Source organism: Ranitomeya imitator, chromosome 5 (assembly GCF_032444005.1).
Source record: "Ranitomeya imitator isolate aRanImi1 chromosome 5, aRanImi1.pri, whole genome shotgun sequence".
In the NCBI taxonomy this organism is placed as follows: Eukaryota; Metazoa; Chordata; class Amphibia; order Anura; family Dendrobatidae; genus Ranitomeya; species Ranitomeya imitator.
In genome coordinates, this window is record NC_091286.1 from 96,247,860 (window position 1) to 96,268,033 (window position 20,174).

The 20,174-nt window shown below is 41.2% G+C and overlaps 1 protein-coding gene across 2 annotated transcripts in view; it reads right to left on the reverse strand.

Annotated features, from left to right (window-relative positions):
• SLC24A3 (solute carrier family 24 member 3) overlaps positions 1-20,174 on the reverse strand; it is a 515,596-nt gene that overhangs the window by 152,239 nt on the left and 343,183 nt on the right. For both annotated transcript variants that reach the window (XM_069768940.1, XM_069768939.1), the window contains 2 exons: positions 11,268-11,342; positions 2,105-2,189 (listed from right to left, as the gene is read on the reverse strand). In XM_069768940.1, the coding sequence (XP_069625041.1) occupies positions 2,105-2,189; positions 11,268-11,342 (160 nt within the window). The remainder of the gene's footprint in view (positions 1-2,104; positions 2,190-11,267; positions 11,343-20,174) is intronic.

A 20,174-nucleotide genomic window follows, 5' to 3' on the forward strand; every position in this document is an offset into this window, starting at 1 on the left:
GCAATCTAAAAAATATGCTTTACTCTCCATTGAACAAGTCTTCATCGAATCATATTCCCAAGGAGGTTCCCAGACAAAGGACAAATCTCTTATACAATAGAAGTTCCAAAAGGCAAAATGTGTTTATTTTCTATTGTGTGTATAATGATATTTTGGAACATTTCTGCACGCTCTCATTCAGCTGGGCCCATCTCTTCAGAATAGATTTTATGGGACCGAATGAAAAGAATTCTTTCCAATTAGACAGTGAATGGAATGAACTGACATTGTGGTTTTGTGGTCTCTGAATTGTTTTATGGCTTGAATGAACTTACAGTGTCTAATATATGTCTGACAAAGCCTACCACAAGTATGTGTAAAGAATTAAATCCACGATCATAAATCAGCTGGAATAGGTGCAATTTATGGTGGGTTGTATCCTAGATGAGTTTCAAGCTATGAAAAGACACTGGTGGCCATTTATGAGCAAGCAGAGCTCTAGACATGGAAACCTCTGTTATGTACCTGTCCAATCTCTATATTCCTATGTCTGGTGAATCGCCAACGCCATGAAGCAATCTTCAGGATAGATCCATTTTACTGCTGGATCCTGTGATATCTATATCTGCACAATATGTATATATCTTACAGTATATATTACTAAAGATGTTCATTGACTTCCATGGGAGAACTAACTAGGTAGGATCTGTGATCAGTGCTGAGGTCATTGTGCATTATGAATGGTGAATCTTGCGTTCTATACATCTATACATACTGTATACAAATATATATGTGCATAGATAACACAGGATACATAACACCTGTTCCACCATTATGTGTATACAGTGTGTGTGTGTGTATATATATATATATATATATATATATGCAGTATATATATATGTATACACATATATATACATATATATATATATATAGAGAGAGAGAGAGAGAGATACGAAGGAAATGTGTGCCACTGTAGGTAACATAGGATTCACCAGACCTCACAGAGACCTCTGCACAGATCACAGAGCATGCCTAGAAAACTCTCCCATAGAAGTGGATGATCATCTCCAGTTTATTGTTTATTATGGTTTGTGCATCAAAGTATACCTCTATATGTTGCCAAGTGCAGCTGAAGCAGGATGGCTGCCTCACAATTATATACACAAATAGCATAAAAAATAGTTGATATGTAATGCAGTTGGCATATATCACCTGCCTTATATTTTAATAAGTCTATATGAGGATATAGCTTCATCCAGAAAAAAAGTCAATTTTAATCTCAATTGTCATCTGGATGGCATACATTTTTATACAGCAGCAGTTATTAAATTTTACAGACTCAAATAGTGTCCTATGCTAAGAATGCAACATATCTGTTGTGCATCCATAGACTTTAATAGGTGAGGCTCTTTTAAAATGTGGAAAAAACTGGTGCATGCGGTGATTTTTTTTCATTCAAACATTTGGTGCGTGAAAAAAATGCACATCTGATTAGCCCAATTGAATAAGATTGGTCCGTGTGCTGTCAGTCTTTTCCTGAACAGTCCTCAGACCGATAATAAGGTGGTGTGAACTTGGCCTTATTGTGGTCAGCCAGTGATAAAAATTAAAAGGGTTGTTCAGGCTTGTGACGCAAGCCTGAGGTCAATCTAGTTGACTGCAGACTTGTGAATCCTCAGGATTTGCTGTATGGTCATATGACCGCAAGTATGCGGTCTACATCCTTCTGGTCACATTCCAACTAGATGTGTCTGGCCTTGCTCAATTCAATAGGATTGAGCAAGGCCAAACACGTCTAGTCTGCATGTGACCGCATGTCTGCAAATAACATACTTGTGGTCACATGTCTTCTTGCTCCTGGTGCCCGCACCAGAAAATCCTGGACAACCCCTTTAAATAACTGCTGAAAAGTGAACTTTGCAGAACTGGAAATGTCAGCCTATAATTATTTTAAATGGACATTGTGAAAACTGTAACATTTTAGGCTTTTTAATATAAACACTAAATTAGAAAAAAACACTAAAAGTTCTGAACAAATCTGATAACATTAAAATTTTTTTTTTAAACAATAGGTCATTTTATTGGAACATATATTTTTTTTAAATTAGGGGTTTAAGCATACCTATCACGGATGTAAACAGCTCTGGAGCGGAGCTGCCAGCCGCCATGAATGTAGCGCCAGCCACATCTTCACTGAGTTGCAATCTCTGTAGAGAGAAGGAGACATGAAATCTGTAACCGAGAAGCTTCAATCTATAAGACACTGTAATTATTAGTGTATATGAGTACAATACAATCACTATACATTTTATTGCTCATTTTTCCATAACCATCTTTTTTCCCTGATACTCAAACTGATGTATTGCCCTTCTCCAACTTGAAAATCTATATATATAAGAGGCATTGTGATTACTCGCTAATCCCGCCCCCTGCACAGTAGCTCCACCCCACCCCATTACCACACATAATCCCGTCCCCCCACATTACCACACGAGGCTCCATCTCCACACATTACCACACGAGGCTCCGTCCCCACACATTACCACACGAGGCTCCGTCCTCACACATTACCACACAAGGCTCCGTCCACACACATTACCACACGATGCTCCGTCCTCACACATTACCACACGAGGCTCCATCCCCACACATTACCACACGAGGCTCCATCCCCACACATTACCACACGAGGCTCTGTCCCCCACATTGCCACACAAGGCTCCGCCCCCCCACATTACCACACGCAGCACTTCCTTTCTATGTAATTCAACCACTTCAGCCAAGGTAAACGTACATTTAATTGCATAATCACCAGCAGCATTAATTAGATATCAATGAGCGTGCTGAGCGTGCTGAGCGTTAGCTGGCTGGAAACAGCTAGTTATACATATTTATAGTAAAGGACAAATTATAGAAATGCGATGCACATCGGAATAAGGTCATTTTTTACATACATTAATTCAATTTCACTTCAATGTTTAACCAACCCACAGGCTAATATTTCATGTTGTATTTTTTTGATGCTCCATCTTGATTATACAGATGTAAAGCTCATTTTAGTTTGTGTTTAAGGCATCTATCCTCTGCATGAATTGCCCAGAAACCAACATTGTAAAAAAATATATATGTTAGACATTGTACATTTGTAAAGGTGACTGTTGGGAACCACAAAAAAAAAATAGTAACAACATACAGTTGAAACCAGAAGTTTTCTTACACTATATGAAAAGACAAATATGCATGTTTTTCTCAATATCTGACATGAAATCAGAATAATCCTCTCCTGTTTTAGTTCAATTAGGATTACCATAATTAGTAATATTTGCCAAACGCCAGAATAATGATAAAGAGAGAGAGAGAGAATGTTTTAAGGCATTTTTATTACTTACTGCAAAGTCAAAAGTTCACATGCATTTCATAAGGATTTGGTACCATTGCCCTTAAACTGAATGACTTGGGTCACATGTTTTGGACATCCTTCCAGAAGCTTCTCACAATAGTTGGTCGGAATTTGGACCCATTCCTCCTGACAAAACTAGTGTAACTGAACCAGGTTTGTAGGTCACCTTGCTAGCACCTGCCTTTTCAGCTTTGCCCATAAATTTTCAATAGGAGATCAGGGCTTTGTGATGGCGACTCCAAAACATTGACTTTGTTATCTTTAATGCTTCAGGTCATTATCCATTTGGAAGACCTAGTTCAACCCAAGCTTTAACTTCCTGGCTGCTGTCTTGAGATGTTGCCTCAGTATTGCCACATAATAGTCCCTGCTGCAGCAAAACAACCCCACAACATGATGCTGCCACCTCCGTGTTTCGCAGTTGGGATGGTGTGCATAGGCTTCCAAGCTTCTCCCTTTTTCCTGCAAACGTAACAATGGTCATTATGCCCCAAAAGTTCAATTTTAGGTTCATCAGACCATAGGACATGTCTCCAAAATTAAGGTCTTTGTTCCTGTGTGCATTTGTAAACATTAGTCTGGCTTTTCTTTGCTTCTTTTGGAGTAATGTCTTCTTCCTGGCAGAGTGGCCTTACAGCCCATGTTGATCCAGTACTCGTTTCACTGTGGATATTGGCACAGTCTTACCAGCTTCTGCCATCATCTTCACAAGGTCTTTTACTTTTGTCCTTGGGTTGATATGCACATGTTGGACCAAAGCACATTCATCTCTGGGACACAGAAGTCATCTCCTTCCTGAGCAGTATGATGTAGACATTCCCATCTTGTTTGTACTTGCATATAATTGTTTGTACAGATGAACGAGGCACCTTCAGGTATCTTGAAATTGTACCCAAGGATGAGTCTGATTTGTGCAAGTCCACAATTCTCTTTCTGATATCTTGGCTGATTTATTGAGACTTTCCCATGATGCTACACAAAGAAGCAGTGTGTTTCAGGTGTGCATTAAAATACATCCACAGGTGTTTCTCTATTTAACTCAGATGTTGCAAAAAAAACTATCAGAAGCTTCCAAACACATGACATCATCATATGGGCAGTCCAGAATTGTTAAAGGCATAGTAATCTTGACCCCCATTGAGGAAGCATTATGCGAAACGGCGCTGTCGGGGTGAGAGGACGTGGCATTTGGAACCCTTGAACTTAGCACTTTTAGAGGTATTTTATCACCTTTTACCTTCATCATTTAAACAATTGTACACCAACATGACCATAGCAAAACTATTATCACAAGATATACATGGGCCCTTTCAAGTCATGTGGTTTTTCCATGAATTTGTTTAATTAATGGTATCCACTTTATACCTTGTTCAATTTAATATGAATATTTATGGTTTGCACTAGGCACTTTATGGATTATACATTTATAAATTGATATGAGTATATTTTTTGTATACATACATACCACTTTTTGGTTGAAGGTTGCTATTTCTCTTTTGAGTATTTTATCAGCATGCCCTACTCTTTACATTTTGGTGGTTCCATGCTTTTGGCCTGATTCAATTTCTGTTGCTTGATTCATGCATTTCATTTTTCATTTTTTGTTTAAAATGTAATAAAGATTTATTTTTAAACTTTATATTTTTGCGATTCATTGTCTTTCCTCAAATTGGTCATTGAGGATGTGTATAGTAAGCTATAGTAATCTTAATGTAGGTAAACTTTTGACTTTACAGTAAGTAATAAAAATACCTTAAACATTCTCTATCTCATTATTCTGGCATTTGGCAAATATTAATAATTACAGTATGATAATCTTAATTGACCTAAAACGGGAAAGGTATATTCTGATTTCATGTCAGATATTGAGAAAAACATGCATGTGTCTTTTTATATAGTGTATGTTGAAACTTCTGGTTTCAACTGTATATGACCTTGTTCAGCTTATAATGAAGGCGGGAGAGTAGACCCTTCTCAGCATTGGATTGTGATCTAATGCTCTCTGTTTTTATATACATTCTCCATTGTCTTCAGATCTACCATAGTTCTTCAGCCTTTGCATGTCAATTCAAACACTGATTTCTCAGTAACAGAGGAATGGGCCTTGTAAAGGTATTACTGTATTTGTCTTTGAAAGAGCTACATGCACATACAGGTCCTTCTCAAAAAATTAGCATATAGTGTTAAATTTCATTATTTACCATAATGTAATGATTACAATTAAACTTTCATATATTATAGATTCATTATCCACCAACTGAAATTTGTCAGGTCTTTTATTGTTTTAATACTGATGATTTTGGCATACAACTCCTGATAACCCAAAAAACCTGTCTCAATAAATTAGCATATTTCACCCATCCAATCAAATAAAAGTGTTTTTTAATAACAAACAAAAAAACCAACAAATAATAATGTTCAGTTATGCACTCAATACTTGGTCGGGAATCCTTTGGCAGAAATGACTGCTTCAATGCGGCGTGGCATGGAGGCAATCAGCCTGTGACACTGCTGAGATGTTATGGAGGCCCAGGATGCTTCAATAGCGGCCTTAAGCTCATCCAGAGTGTTGGGTCTTGCGTCTCTCAACTTTCTCTTCACAATATCCCACAGATTCTCTATGGGGTTCAGGTCAGGAGAGTTGGCAGGCCAATTGAGCACAGTAATACCATGGTCAGTAAACCATTTACCAGTGGTTTTGGCACTGTGAGCAGGTGCCAGGTCGTGCTGAAAAATGAAATCTTCATCTCCATAAAGCATTTCAGCCGATGGAAGCATGAAGTGCTCCAAAATCTCCTGATAGCTAGCTGCATTGACCCTGCCCTTGATGAAACACAGTGGACCAACACCAGCAGCTGACATGGCACCCCACACCATCACTAACTGTGGGTACTTGACACTGGACTTCAGGCATTTTGGCATTTCCTTCTCCCCAGTCTTCCTCCAGACTCTGGCACCTTGATTTCCGAATGACATGCAAAATTTGCTTTCATCAGAAAAAAGTACTTGGGACCACTTAGCAACAGTCCAGTGCTGCTTCTCTGTAGCTCAAAAGTGGCTTTACCTGGGGAATGCGGCACCTGTAGCCCATTTCCTGCACACGCCTGTGCACGGTGGCTCTGGATGTTTCCACACCAGACTCAGTCCACTGCTTCCTCAGGTTCCCCAAGGTCTGGAATCGGTCCTTCTCCACAATCTTCCTCAGGGTCCGGTCTCCTCTTCTCGTTGTACAGTGTTTTCTGCCACATTGTTTCCTTCCAACAGACTTACCATTGAGGTGCCTTGATACAGCACTCTGGGAACAGCCTATTTGTTGAGAAATTTCTTTCTGGGTCTTACCCTCTTGCTTGAGGGTGTCAATGATGGCCTTCTTGACATCTGTCAGGTCGCTAGTCTTACCCATGATGGGGGTTTTGAGTAATGAACCAGGCAGGGAGTTTATAAAAGCCTCAGGTATCTTTTGCATGTGTTTAGAGTTAATTAGTTGATTCAGAAGATTAGGGTAATAGGTCGTTTAGAGAACCTTTTCTTGATATGCTAATTTATTGAGACAGGTTTTTTGGGTTATCAGGAGTTGTATGCCAAAATCATCAGTATTAAAACAATAAAAGACCTGACAAATTTCAGTTGGTGGATAATTAATCTATAATATATGAAAGTTTAATTGTAATCATTACATTATGGTAAATAATGAAATTTAACACTATATGCTAATTTTTTGAGAAGGACCTGTATACCGTATATACTCGAGTATAAGCCGAGATTTTCAGCCCATTTTTTTAGGCTGAAAGTGCCCCTCTGAGCTTATACTCCAGTCATTCCCAAGAGGTCGGCGAGGAAGGGGGAGCGGTGGCTGTCACATCATACTCATCTGCTCCTGGCGTGGTCCCTGCCAGCATCTCCGATGTGATGGTCTCCGGGTGCCGGCAGCTCTTCTTGTGTTCAGCGGTCACATGGTACTGCTCATTAAAGTAATGAATATGGACGCAACTCCACTCTCATGGGGTGGAGCGCATAGTCATTACTTTAATGAGCGGCACCAGTGACCACTGAACACAGGAACAAGCTGCCAGCCCGGGACGACAGATAAGCAGGGACTGCGCCGAGAGGGTGAGTATAACGGGGGAGGGGGAGCATTGCGATATTTACCTGTCCCCGTTCCACCGCCGGGCTCCATCTTCCATGTCCTCTGGCTGTGACGTACAGGTCAGAGGGCGCAATGACGTGGTTAGTGCGCGCCCTCTGCCTGAACAGTCAGAGAGCCGGAAGACAGAGTGGCGCACGCGGTGGAATGGGGACAGGTGAATATCGCAAGTGTCGGGGGCCTAAGTGACGAGAGGTGAGTATGCCATTTTTTTTCCATCGCAGCAGCAGCAGCATATGGGGCATAATCTATGGAGCACCTTATGGGGCCATAAACCTTTATTGAGCAGCATATGGGGCATAATCTATGGAGCATCTTATGGGGCTATCAACCTTTGTGCTGCATTATATGGGGCATAATCTATGGAGCATCTTATGGGGCCATCAACCTTTGTGCAGCATTATATGGGGCATAATATTCTATGGCGCATCTTAAGGGGCCATCATTAACTTTTTGTGTAGCATTATATGGGGCATATTTTAATATGGAGCATCTTATGGGGCCCATCATAAACTGTATGGAGCATTATATGGGGCGTATTTTGTATGGAGCATCTTATGGGGCCCATCATGAACTGTATGGAGCATTATATGGGGCTCCTGATTCAATATGGATATTCAAAAACACTTAACCTACTGATGTCTCAATCAATTTTACTTTTATTGGTATCTATTCTTATTTTTAAAATTTACCAGTAGCTGCTGCATTTCCCACCCTAGGCTTATACTCGAATCAATAAGTTTTCCCTGTTTTTTGTGGCAAAATTAGGGGTCTCAGCTTATATTCAGGTCATCTTATACTCGAGTATATACGGTAAATAGTTTGGGGGGTGAAATCCTGCTGACAGATTACCTTTAGAAGCTGAATAAATAGAAAATACGTGTGATTGTGTTCCACAATAGCAAAGTGATCTGCATGCGTAAGCGACTTCTTTGGCATTGCTTGGTTAAGGTTGGGGCTACAGATCAATATTAGTGAAAATACAGCTCGCATAACTAAAAATTGCTCTATGTCCCTTGTACATCATAGTGTTATGCAGGTGAATAGGGTTGCTTTGCGACCCACAAGGTACTGCGACGAGTGCTATATTATTCTGTGATAAAGCAGCAGCATAGTGCAATTGTTGTGCTGCAGACAAAATCTCAGTGTAACCCCAGCCTTAAGTATAAGGTTGATGGGAGAAGCTGCAGTTCAGAAGTAACCAAACTGGCATCTTAATTTTCACTTTGGGATTAATGACTGTTGTGAACAAAACAAATTTTCCTTACAATCATTATACTATTTAATGTTAAATTATCCAGGACTATTTTTTTTGCAATGTGGCTAAGAATCTACAAGCAGGTAATTGCTAACTACCTGCTTGATGTGCCCGGTGCTAATCTCTGCTGGCACCGAGTGGTCACAGACTGCTCATACTGGTGATTCAGCAGCTTCCGCTGACATGTCAAAAGGGAAGCGGGTTCTCTTGCGCTCTGTTCTGTTGAGGAGATGTGACTGCCGACGTCATGCTGATTGACAGCTGGCTCCCAGCTGCCTAACTGCAAGAAACCAGCTGGCAAATAGAACAATACTGGAAATCACACCCTTTCACAGAGCAGACCAGAAGAAGAAGAGCTGCTCTGCTGCCATGGATCAGCTAAATCGCCGGCAGTACCGGTCAGTGGCCGCTCTGAACTTGCACCGAGTATAATAGGCTGCTTGTTAGCAACTATTGCATTTTTAGTTTTTAGACCCATAGTAAAAAAAAAAGAAAAAGTCCTGGACAATCTATTTAAATACATCTATTTAGAGATTTTATTACCCGCGAGAATGTTAAATTGAAGATGGCGATTCTTTGGCCTCAATGGGTTGTTTTGAAGGCACAGACATCCATAACAGTGCTAACAACAGCAATGGTAACAGATGTAGACCCCCTCATAACAGTAATTATCAGAGGCTTCCATAACAGTGGCAACGGCAGGTCTCATTGACATTGACAGGCACAGACATCCATAATAGACCCTGACAGAAAGTAGCATACGACAACCCATCAAGCATGTGTCAACAGTTCTGATTTTGGTGAGTGACCACCCAAGCCCAACTGACTTCAGCTCAAATGAGAGGCTCACCAGAACTAATGGAAGACAACTTGGGAGATGTGGGAATTGTGGAAGGTTAATGAAAAGAGCCACATTCAGAGATGTGACACCGTGGACAGCCTGTGTAAATGACTGTGAGAATATTGCCAACAAAGAGTAGACAACTGAAGTTGAGTGCTATAGACAACACAAGAGGAAGAACATGAGATGGGTCCATCACTGAGCAAGAAATGCCAGCCCCATTAGTTCTCCATTACAGGAGTAGTCCAATCATAAAGGTTTATTCCCTTCTTCATCGATGGGAATTGTATAGTGCTTGAACAAAACACTTTTGCAATTTACTGTTTTGAAAAATTTTCAGCTGTTCTTGAGATATTAACAGCATTCTTTTGCCTAAAGCTTGATGCCTAGGAGACTTATCACGGAATATGTACAGTGCTTACATGTCCTTTTCTACTGAGCTTGTAAAGGCTGCTCAGAAGCTTTCTGGGATCACTTGATTATCTGCTATTTCCAGAAAGCTTCAGCACAGTTCTTACAAGCTACAAAGCAGCAGTGGTGGAACTCCTAGGCAAGGGCCTGTAAAATAAAACAGAAAAAAAGTGCTAATATCTTAAGAATAGCTGGAAATGTCTAATAATGTGTGAAGTGCAAGCACTACCTAACAAAACCCATGTGTGAAGAAGGGAATAACCCTTTTATTTCACACTTCATTTATAAAACGAATACCTTTATGTTTTCCACTATTCTCAATTTTTTAAAATGTAATTTGCCTTCTTTTAGGATAAATCTTAGGAGAAAAATAGACACACAGGAAATAAAAACAGAAAACAAAATTGATGTAGTAAGTCAATGAGTAGGCCTGGAACTATGGGGAGTAGCTGGAAATGAAACGTAGACAAAACTAAATGCCTGGATTAGAATAGAACTAGGAACCAGTCCTGGAAAATACACTCATTTGTGTTATATTTTTCCATGTACATGTATTTTAAGTCACATGGTGCTTTGGAAAGCAAGACTGAAAAGTTCCTAAGAATGAGCAGAGTAAAGATCACAACTTGCTGTTTGTACTTTCGGTCAGTGGTGCTCTATCTGGCACACTTCCACAATTCTAAATCGGGAAATCTGAGCCCTTCACAGGGATGTTTAGGAGCTTGGTATGTGAATTGCTATGCTTTCTAGCAGGAAACCTAATGGTAGACATTTAAAATATTATTTAACTGTTTGGGATCCATGCAAATAATTCTACCAGTGATCATGGAAGACTTGGATAGCACCAAGGACTATTGGATATGGCTAGAATAAAAGTAATTGGTGGATGGTGCCATGGTCAATGGTTAGAAGACTATCTGAAGGTGAAAGCTCTTTATATTACATTTCCTCATGTCAGTGTATTGTTGGTTGGCTTAGAAAACAGAGACCAATGACTAGACCGTCAACCACCATGGTTATGACTACATATTCCAAGTTTTCGAATGAATGACCTGTTTAGACCATGATTTCCGAGTGATCTTCTGAAATGCTGGTTGGTTACTATATTAGCAGCTTTTAATTATGATGTTTTGTTCTTGCTGATGACTTGAAGATTTAGTATTCTTAGTAGCTTTGAGTTGGCATAAATGAAATGTTTTCTCTTGGAACACATCCATTAACTCATACTTACTTCACAAATTTTCTCCAAAGAAGGGACAAAGAAGTCATCACAGACAATCGCCAGTGCATAGAACATGTACATCGCCTGTGGGAATGAGAAAAAGGCAGATATAAACTCAGACATAGTGGATGTGGTACGTAGTCTCTCTAAGTCTGCCAATGCTTACACAATTCATGTCATATATCATTTGTTGGTTGCCGAGAACAGATTGATCGTAAATCTATAAACAGTTACTAGAGGATGTAGATATCTTGCATTTTCTCACTCAGCATAGTGACACTGAAATGTTATTATCGTATTTGAGTATAATTAGCTGCCTAGTCTCAATGAATAAATTTATTGGCTAAAAATAAAGTGTTATTTCAAGTCATTTAGGTGAGATGCTAAATAACAATATTAATGAAAATTACACCTATGACATTTGGAAAGTTCAAGTTAAGGTTCCTTTCACATATTAAAAGGGTTTTAAAATTTCAAATTTATTATTTGATGTATAAGTTATAAAAGTAATAAAATAATCTCCTACATAGCCTTCCCAGGTCCAGCGCTGAGTCTCAGCTAATTGTGTACAGGCTGCAGTGGTAATGTCACATCAACAACACTGCCGCCAATCACTAGGCTCGGCAGTAGACGACTGGAGACACTGAGCCCAATGAACGGCTGAAGCGTTGCAGACGTGATATTACCACTGCAGCTGATGCACCTTCTCTAGAGCAGTGGCAGAGGCACAGAGCTGTCGCTGGAGAATTCTGAGTAGCAGCTGATTTTATTATTTTTAGCATGAAAAAAGTTTTGAGGCCTAAGAGAGGAAAAATCAAAAAAGTACTTGTAACTAAAAAAAAGTGTGAAATCCATTGCTTAAATGGGTAATCTAATTAGCAAGAGACACGTCATAGTTAAATACACCTTCTACAGCAATTATGTCAAACTCAAATACACAGAGGGCCAAAATGAAAAACTTGGCCAACAACGCGGGCTGACCTTGATATTTATTAAAACAATGTCTGCACTTCCTCATATCAAATATAACGATGAACCTTTTTATATGGAAACAAACTTAAAGATCTTGTCCCACAAACAAAGTACATTTTAATTAATAGATGATAGAATAAAATAAGTTACACAATTGGATGTGTTAAAAAAAATGTTCTTTTCCCAAGATAATCTTATACATGTGTCCCTGCCGTGTACTGTTTAATGGCTGTGCCTTACCATGCAGGGACATGGTCTGATCACACCACAGCTCCTGGGCCGGGGAGGAAACAAGAGTATACAGACAGGACAGCAGGGGATCACAGCTGATTTTTTTGGTGATGTAAAACAAGTTTTTTAACCAAACAGGGAAATGGTTTCCTTACAGAAACTAGCAGCAGCGAATCTATGTTGTAATGTCTTTACACTCTCTTTTGTGTTGTCCCTGCACAGTCATACACAACCATTACAATAAGGCCGGGGTCACACTTGCGAGTGAAATGCGAGAAACTCGCACGAGTCTCTCACCTCAATACCCAGCACTCGGGACCGGAGTGTTCAGCTGCATAGAAATACATGCAGTCGCACGCTCCGCTCCCAAGCGCCGCCGGCCGTGCCGGGTATTGAGGCGAGAGACTCATGCGAGTTTCTCGCATTGCACTCGCAATTGTGACCCCGGCCTTGGAAAGATTAAAGCCTGTAATGACCCCGTGCCACCTCACCAGTACCGAACCTGCTGAAACACCTCAACCTACCATCGCTTTCCCCATTATCCTGTAGACTGTAAGCCCACAAGGCAGGACCCTCTCCCCCTCTGTTTCAGCCTGTCAGTGTTAGTTTGTTCATTGCAATTTATATTTGTATTTTGTATGTATTTAAGTATGGAATCAATGGTAGTCAAAAAATCTATAATAATTTCATTATTAGTGTAGATGCAAAGTATTAGCCTGGAGTCCAGACTATTGGATCTATGAGGTTATATCCTCCAGGACTAGGCCTTAAAGGGAACCTGTCACCCCGGTTTTTCAGTACGAGATAAAAATACTGCTAAATAGGGCCTGAGCTGTGCGTTACTATAGTGTATTTTGTGTACCCTGATTCCACCCCTAAGCTGCCGAAATAACTTACCAAAGTCGCCGTTTTCGCCTGTCAATCAGGATGGTCAGGTCATATGGGTGTGGCGACATCGCTGTATCTTCCCCCAGATCTTGCAGATATTTCCGTTGGTGGCGTAGTGGTTTGCGCATGCCCATCTTCTGAATCCACTGGGCAGGAGAAGAAAAAACGCGCGATCGGTGCTATTTCCCTGGTGATCTGTGGGGGCAGCCATCTTCTTGAAGCCGCGCGTGCGCATATGGAGTCCTCTGCTGCCCGGGGCTTCAGGAAAATGGCCGCGGGATGCCGCGCGTGCGCAGATGGAGATCGCGGCGGCCATTTTCCTGAAGTTGAGATGCGAACTCGGCTTCAGGAAAATGGCCGCCGCGATCTCCATCTGCGCACGCGCGGCATCCCGCGGCAATTTTCCTGAAGCCCCGGGCAGCAGAAGACTCCATATGCGCACACGCGGCTTCAGGAAGATGGCCGCCCCCACAGATCACCAGGGAAATAGCGCCGATCGCGCGTTTTTTCTTCTCCTGCCCAGTGGATTCAGAAGATGGGCCTGCGCAAACCGCTACGCCACCAATGGAAATATATGCAAGATCTGGGGGAAGATACAGCGATGTCGCCACGCCCATATGACCTGACCAGCCTGATTGACAGGCGAAAACGGCGACTTTGGTAAGTTATTTCAGCAGCTTAGGGGTGGAATCAGGGTACACTACATACACTATTGTAACGCACAGGTCAGGCCCTATTTAACAGTATTTTTGTCTCGTACTGAAAAACCGGGGTGACAGGTCCCCTTTAAAGGAAAACTGTCATATGATTCGTACTGCCTAATCCACAAGCAATATGAATCGCAGCCTGGCTCCATGATTGCATCCAAGTATATCTATCTCTGAAATGCTCCAGAATTTCTGAGAAAATAATCAGATCCAGACAGGAACCATAGACGGAGGCAAGACTAGTCCGCTATGTGCTAGAGGTTTGACAGTCTTTTCCTTAGTGACAGACATGTCAATCACCTGACGTGATAAAGCCGGACTAGTCTTGTCTCTGGTTTTGGTCCCTGGCCAGATCTTTAAAGTATATTTTCTCTGAAATGGCGGAAAGTTTCAGAGGAAAATATGCCAGGCAGCAATCCGTGCAGCCAGGCTCTGATCTGATTTATACTGCCTGAGCTTTGGGCAGAATGAATCAGGTGACAGGTTCCCTTTAAATCGCATTTCAAGAGGAATGCTTCTTTTCACTAAAAGACGAGGAATATAAATACAAAGTATATCAGAACTTCTTATTGTAGAAAGAATAGGCCTCATTTACATAAAACTGGAAAACCCCTCTAACCTAGATTTGCTTCCATCCCTTAGCTTTATTTGGAAAGACTATAAAAGAAACGTCTGTACATAAAAGTGACTTCAATGCATAATATTAATTGGGATTAATGTGACAGAATATTAAATGTGTGCCCTTAAGTAAACTTCAGTTTCACTGAAGAAATGCAAAAAAAAACAACCAAGTCTTCTCGGTAAGTTCTTGCAGTGAAAACAATCAATTGTCCATGCATGAAAGGTTCCCACCAGTCTTTATACTCGGGACTATTGTGTTCAGAATCTCCAGAAAATATGAAAGATTTATACTCTTTTCTCCCGGCATTGTATGTATGAAGAGGGATAAATTCCGCATGTGCTGAAAGCTGTTTAATGTCCTTGTGTCCTTAGATGTCATGAAAATGATCAGAGTGAAAGAATGCACAATGAAAATCGCCAACCTCCGATGATCCAACGCCGCCGTTCTGCCTTTTTTATTGTCTTTTTATAGTACAGTATGCTGCTGGGACCTTTGTGTGCTCTCTAGCCCACCACTGATAGAGAGAAAGGAACAGATCATCCATCGATGCACTTGTCACCTCAGAACTCGGTCGTTTTTGCCTCTGGGAAGACTGTGAAGTAAAGCTTGTTTTCCACTGCGACTGAAAATGATTTTTTCTCTATCTATTGTCCCAATGTCCTGGGTGATAATTTTAAACTGTAATGCTTCCAGCAACAGAAGAACCTAATGTTGTGGTATACTGAACGGTCATTGCCACCATCAGATTAGAAAAACGAAATTTGGATGATAAAATGGGTCAAAACTGTGTCCAGTTTTGGGCACCGGTGCTCAGGAAGGATATAATGGAACTAGAGAGAGTACAAAGGAGGGCAACAAAATTAATAAAGGGGATGGGAGAACTACAATACCCAGATAGATTAGCGAAATTAGGATTATTTAGTCTAGAAAAAAGACGACTGAGGGGCGATCTAATAACCATGTATAAGTATATAAGGGGACAATACAAATATCTCGCTGAGGATCTGTTTATACCAAGGAAGGTGACGGGCACAAGGGGGCATTCTTTGCGTCTGGAGGAGAGAAGGTTTTTCCACCAACATAGAAGAGGATTCTTTACTGTTAGGGCAGTGAGAATCTGGAATTGCTTGCCTGAGGAGGTGGTGATGGCGAACTCAGTCGAGGGGTTCAAGAGAGGCCTGGATGTCTTCCTGGAGCAGAACAATATTGTATCATACAATTATTAGGTTCTGTAGAAGGACGTAGATCTGGGTATTTATTATAATGGAATATAGGCTGAACTGGATGGACAAATGTCTTTTTTCGGCCTTACTAACTATGTTACTATGTTACTATGTAAAAGTCAAAACGTATAACACCAAGGATAAAATGTTAGTTTTGCCTGAATAATATCAATGTGTATAAAGCATGAATGTACCAGCACAAAATGTGAAGGAAAAAACATGGCTATGGGGTGGTGTTCTGTCTCCGACATCTAATCTGTTATATCTGATTATTTGTTTACATACTTTTGCAGTTATTTATTAGTATGAGTACAGACAAACTCACATAGTCATGAACTTTATTTGTCTGTACTGTTTTGGCTCCCTCTAGCGGCCAGAGTAATGTTTGCATTCCTATTTTCTGTTTTCTCCTATTTCTTATGTCTGAATCTCCTCCCATTTTGCAATGCATTATGGTAGCTCAGCCTCCATCTCCCTCCATTTTCCTTACCTAGACTCCTCCATTACATCCCCCTTGCGATTACATTGCTGGTATGTATTCATGCTTTCTATAGGCAATCTCTGCTCTAATATTAGCTTTGTAGATGTTCATGCACAATATACAACATGTGTAGTATGTATTTCTGCTATACTATGCACTGATTGTATGTATAAGATTTTTTACAGTTTTATCGCACCATATACTATCATGTTCAATAAAAGCACAGACTCAACCACAGTCTCCTTATTGGACTCCGGTATAGCGGTTTAGCTGCCTGTATAGCTACATGAGCATGCCTCATTTAGTGAGGACAGAACAGGTGGGAACATCTAAGACTAGGCGGAATTTCGAATTTAGGGATTTAGAACAAAATGTAGACTCTATAAATACATACATGGATCTAATAAGCAAATCAATCTTCAAAGTTCATGACCTTATTTTCGGTCCGACTATGATCCGACAAAACATTGTATCGCACTCGGACCAATGTTATTCTATGGGGCCGTGCACATGTTTGATTTTTTCTTTGGACCAAGGCAGTTGTAGGAAAAAAAATCTCAGCAACCCTGACTTGGATCAGATTATCGGATCGCACTTGTCCATGCCAAGTCTCTGGAAAACATTGGATTGTCTCAGATTTACAGTGACTGACGAAATGGAGAAGATGGAGATTTTTTTCCCCAACTTCTCCTTATCAAAATAATTAGATCATACTGTGGTCAAACTCTGATCGAACTCAAAAGGGTGATTAGCATAATCAGCCCAATTCTCTTGAATGAGTGAAAATATGGTGATGTCACCCTAGACTCAAAAGGATATATTACTTTTTCTCACCACCACGGCATGCAATATATACATATGCAATTTGGACAATGAGACTAGGTTTTTTTGTTCAGAGACAGATGAAGCAGCGCCAACTTGACAGATGTGGGCAACTGCGGTGATGTAGCCACTGCGGTGATAGTAGTCACACATTCAAGATGAAAAAAACAGTGAATAACGTAGAGCAATGGGGCAGGTCATCGTTTGCGGAGGTCAATCCATATTGATTGGTGTATATGACTCCAGTCTCAGTTTTTCCCCTTTAACAAAATATCCTCGGATGGCTTAGATATATGTCATGGTACATTTTGATTTCTTTCTTGGTATGCTTGTGATTTGTGGGGAGAGGTTATCATTTAAAGGTACATAACTGGAGTGAAACCTCTTTTAACTAACTACCCAAAAGCATTGAAAAGCGGTCCCCTAAGGAGGGGGTCTCCAAAAAGATGGCCAAGACGTATAAAACATTATAGATCTAAAATCTATCACAAAAATATTGTCTGGGTAAGGAGTTGGTGTCGTGAATGAGGTCTTTTGGAAGGTTTCACCTCAAAGTGGTTTTTATTGGTTTGTTTAGGTATTGGTTGGTTGGTTTGTTTTTTTAAGTAACCAAAACTGGAAAGTATTGACCTAAATGAATCATTGTCATAACTGAAGGGTGGCGTCTAGTTGGTGGATGCATATAGGACTGGATTTGCAGATCTAGTTTGTTATTCCTATGTTTTTCCTAAGTCTTTCCAAGTATATGTAACATATAAAGTATTATAAAAGAGAGAAGTAATTTGCTAATTACAAGTTGTGTCCTCACCCCAATTTTGGATCTCCATGCCTCATTTTTTGAGATATTAGGAGCTTACTAGTAACGGAAGTGGTATAATGCCTGTGCACAATTTTTCTTCATTCATATATGATAATTAAATATTACTTCACAAAACCAATTCTGCCTCTGGAAAATAAAAGCTCTGTATTACACTTCCCTCTGACTGAATGATGTACAGCATGCAATGCTCCCGGCCATTACTCCCATCTTGTATATTTTTTTTAATACTTTCAATTATTTATCCTTCACAATGTAGAGGGAACGATTTTATGATTCTAATGCTGCCACTCGGATAGAATTTAATGTGATATCCTGTTGTTTGCAACTGTTTCTAAAACTGAATGTATTTCCAGTTGATTGAGCCAAGGACAAGAGGTAGAAAAAGAGAATACAAGATATATACACACTGGGACGTCCACTGGAAATCGTGTTGCGAGGCTACAATTGGAGATTTGGAACCCTGGTCACACAGATCTTGGTGTATTAGTATATATGTCTGAGGCATCTTTTAAATGGGGTTCTCCACTACAGGCCAATCATTTATTAATTGCCCAAGGGGGCAGCATGAACTGAACCTATACTTACTGCTCTCAGCCCTTTGTCCCCTGCCTGTCTCCTGACATTACAATGTCATGTGATGATTGCAGACAATCAGTGGATTCACATTCTGTATCCATGTACATCTATTTACACAAGTATAAATAGCCACCCCTGACTCATATACTCCTTGCCAAACGGTGGTCAAGGGGGACACATAGTGCACTCGGGGGTGAAACCATAATAGATGCAGGGGTTTCAATCGCACCCAAGCCCTGGAGCCTTAGCGGGCTCAAAAAGTCTCTTTGGCTCATATGAAAAGACAATTAATAGTAAAGATCTGTGATAATTGAAGGCCCGTTGGAGGTTTTGCATTGGGGCCCATGAGCTTCAAATTACACCATTGAGAACACCATTAACCTATCCCTGCACCTATGAAAAGCCATAAATAAACATGCAGCTCTGGGGATCCCATGGTTGGAGGCGCACAGAATAACAGCAAAGGCCCAGGTTGTGAACCCCTTCTATAGGAGAAAAAAGACTCACTGGTGGCTACTCCCTGAGATAAGGCTGATTGAAGGGAAGCTCCATCTTAGCATCTTGGCTCACTGTTGGAGGACTTGTTAAGTAGTAAGGACTTTCAAATCTGTCCTTCACGTAAAAGCACTAATTAGATACCAGAAGGCGAGTGAGTACAATACCTGACCAGATCTGCAATTTTTTTTTAAATTGTTTGATATGGATATGGATTTGGACATGGGCGGACATACCGCCTGTTCAACCAGTGCTACTGCACCGGGGCCCGGAGGCTCCGGGGGGCCCCTGCAGTGCAGCTAATAATGAGGGTAATCTGGCCAGTTTATCTGACCCTGAGGATCCTGGGGCCCCTGGCTCGATTGCCCTCCTGCGCGGCAGGCAGGGAGCAATCCCTGCAGCTCCGCTGCCCGCAAGAGAAAATGGCAGCGGAGCTGCAGGGAATGGAACTGTGCTGCTTTCTGCCCGTGCTTCCTGTCTCACACAACAGCGACTGAATGACATCATCATTCAGTGCCATGGCTGTGCGAGACAGGAAGCTGCCGGCGATGGTGTGGCTTCAGGATACAGTGTGCAGAGTTGAAGGTGTGTGTGTATGCAGAGAGGTGAATGGTGCTTTGTGTGTCTGGGTGTGTGTAGGTGGAAGAGAGGGCAATGATGGGGTGATGGGGCAGAAGGCAATGATTGGGTTGACAAAGAGGGCAATGATAGGGGTGGTGAGGGAGAAAGCAATGATGGGGGTGGTGGAAAGGGCAATAATGGGGGTGGTGGGGAATGAGGAAATTATGGAGGTGGGGAATGGGCAATAATGGGGGTGGTGGGGGAAAAGAATGATGGTGGTGGTGGAAAGGGCAATGATGGGGATAGTGGGGGAGGAGGCAATGATGGAGGTCATGGAATGGGTAATGATGGGGTGGTGGAGAGAAGACAACGATGATGGCAGTGGAAAGGACAATGATGGGGTGGTGCGGAGGAGGAAATGATGGAGGTGGTGGAATGGGTAGTGATGTGGTGGGGAGAAAGCAATGATGGTGGCAGTGGAAAGGACAATGATGGGGGTGGTGGGGAGGAGGCAATGA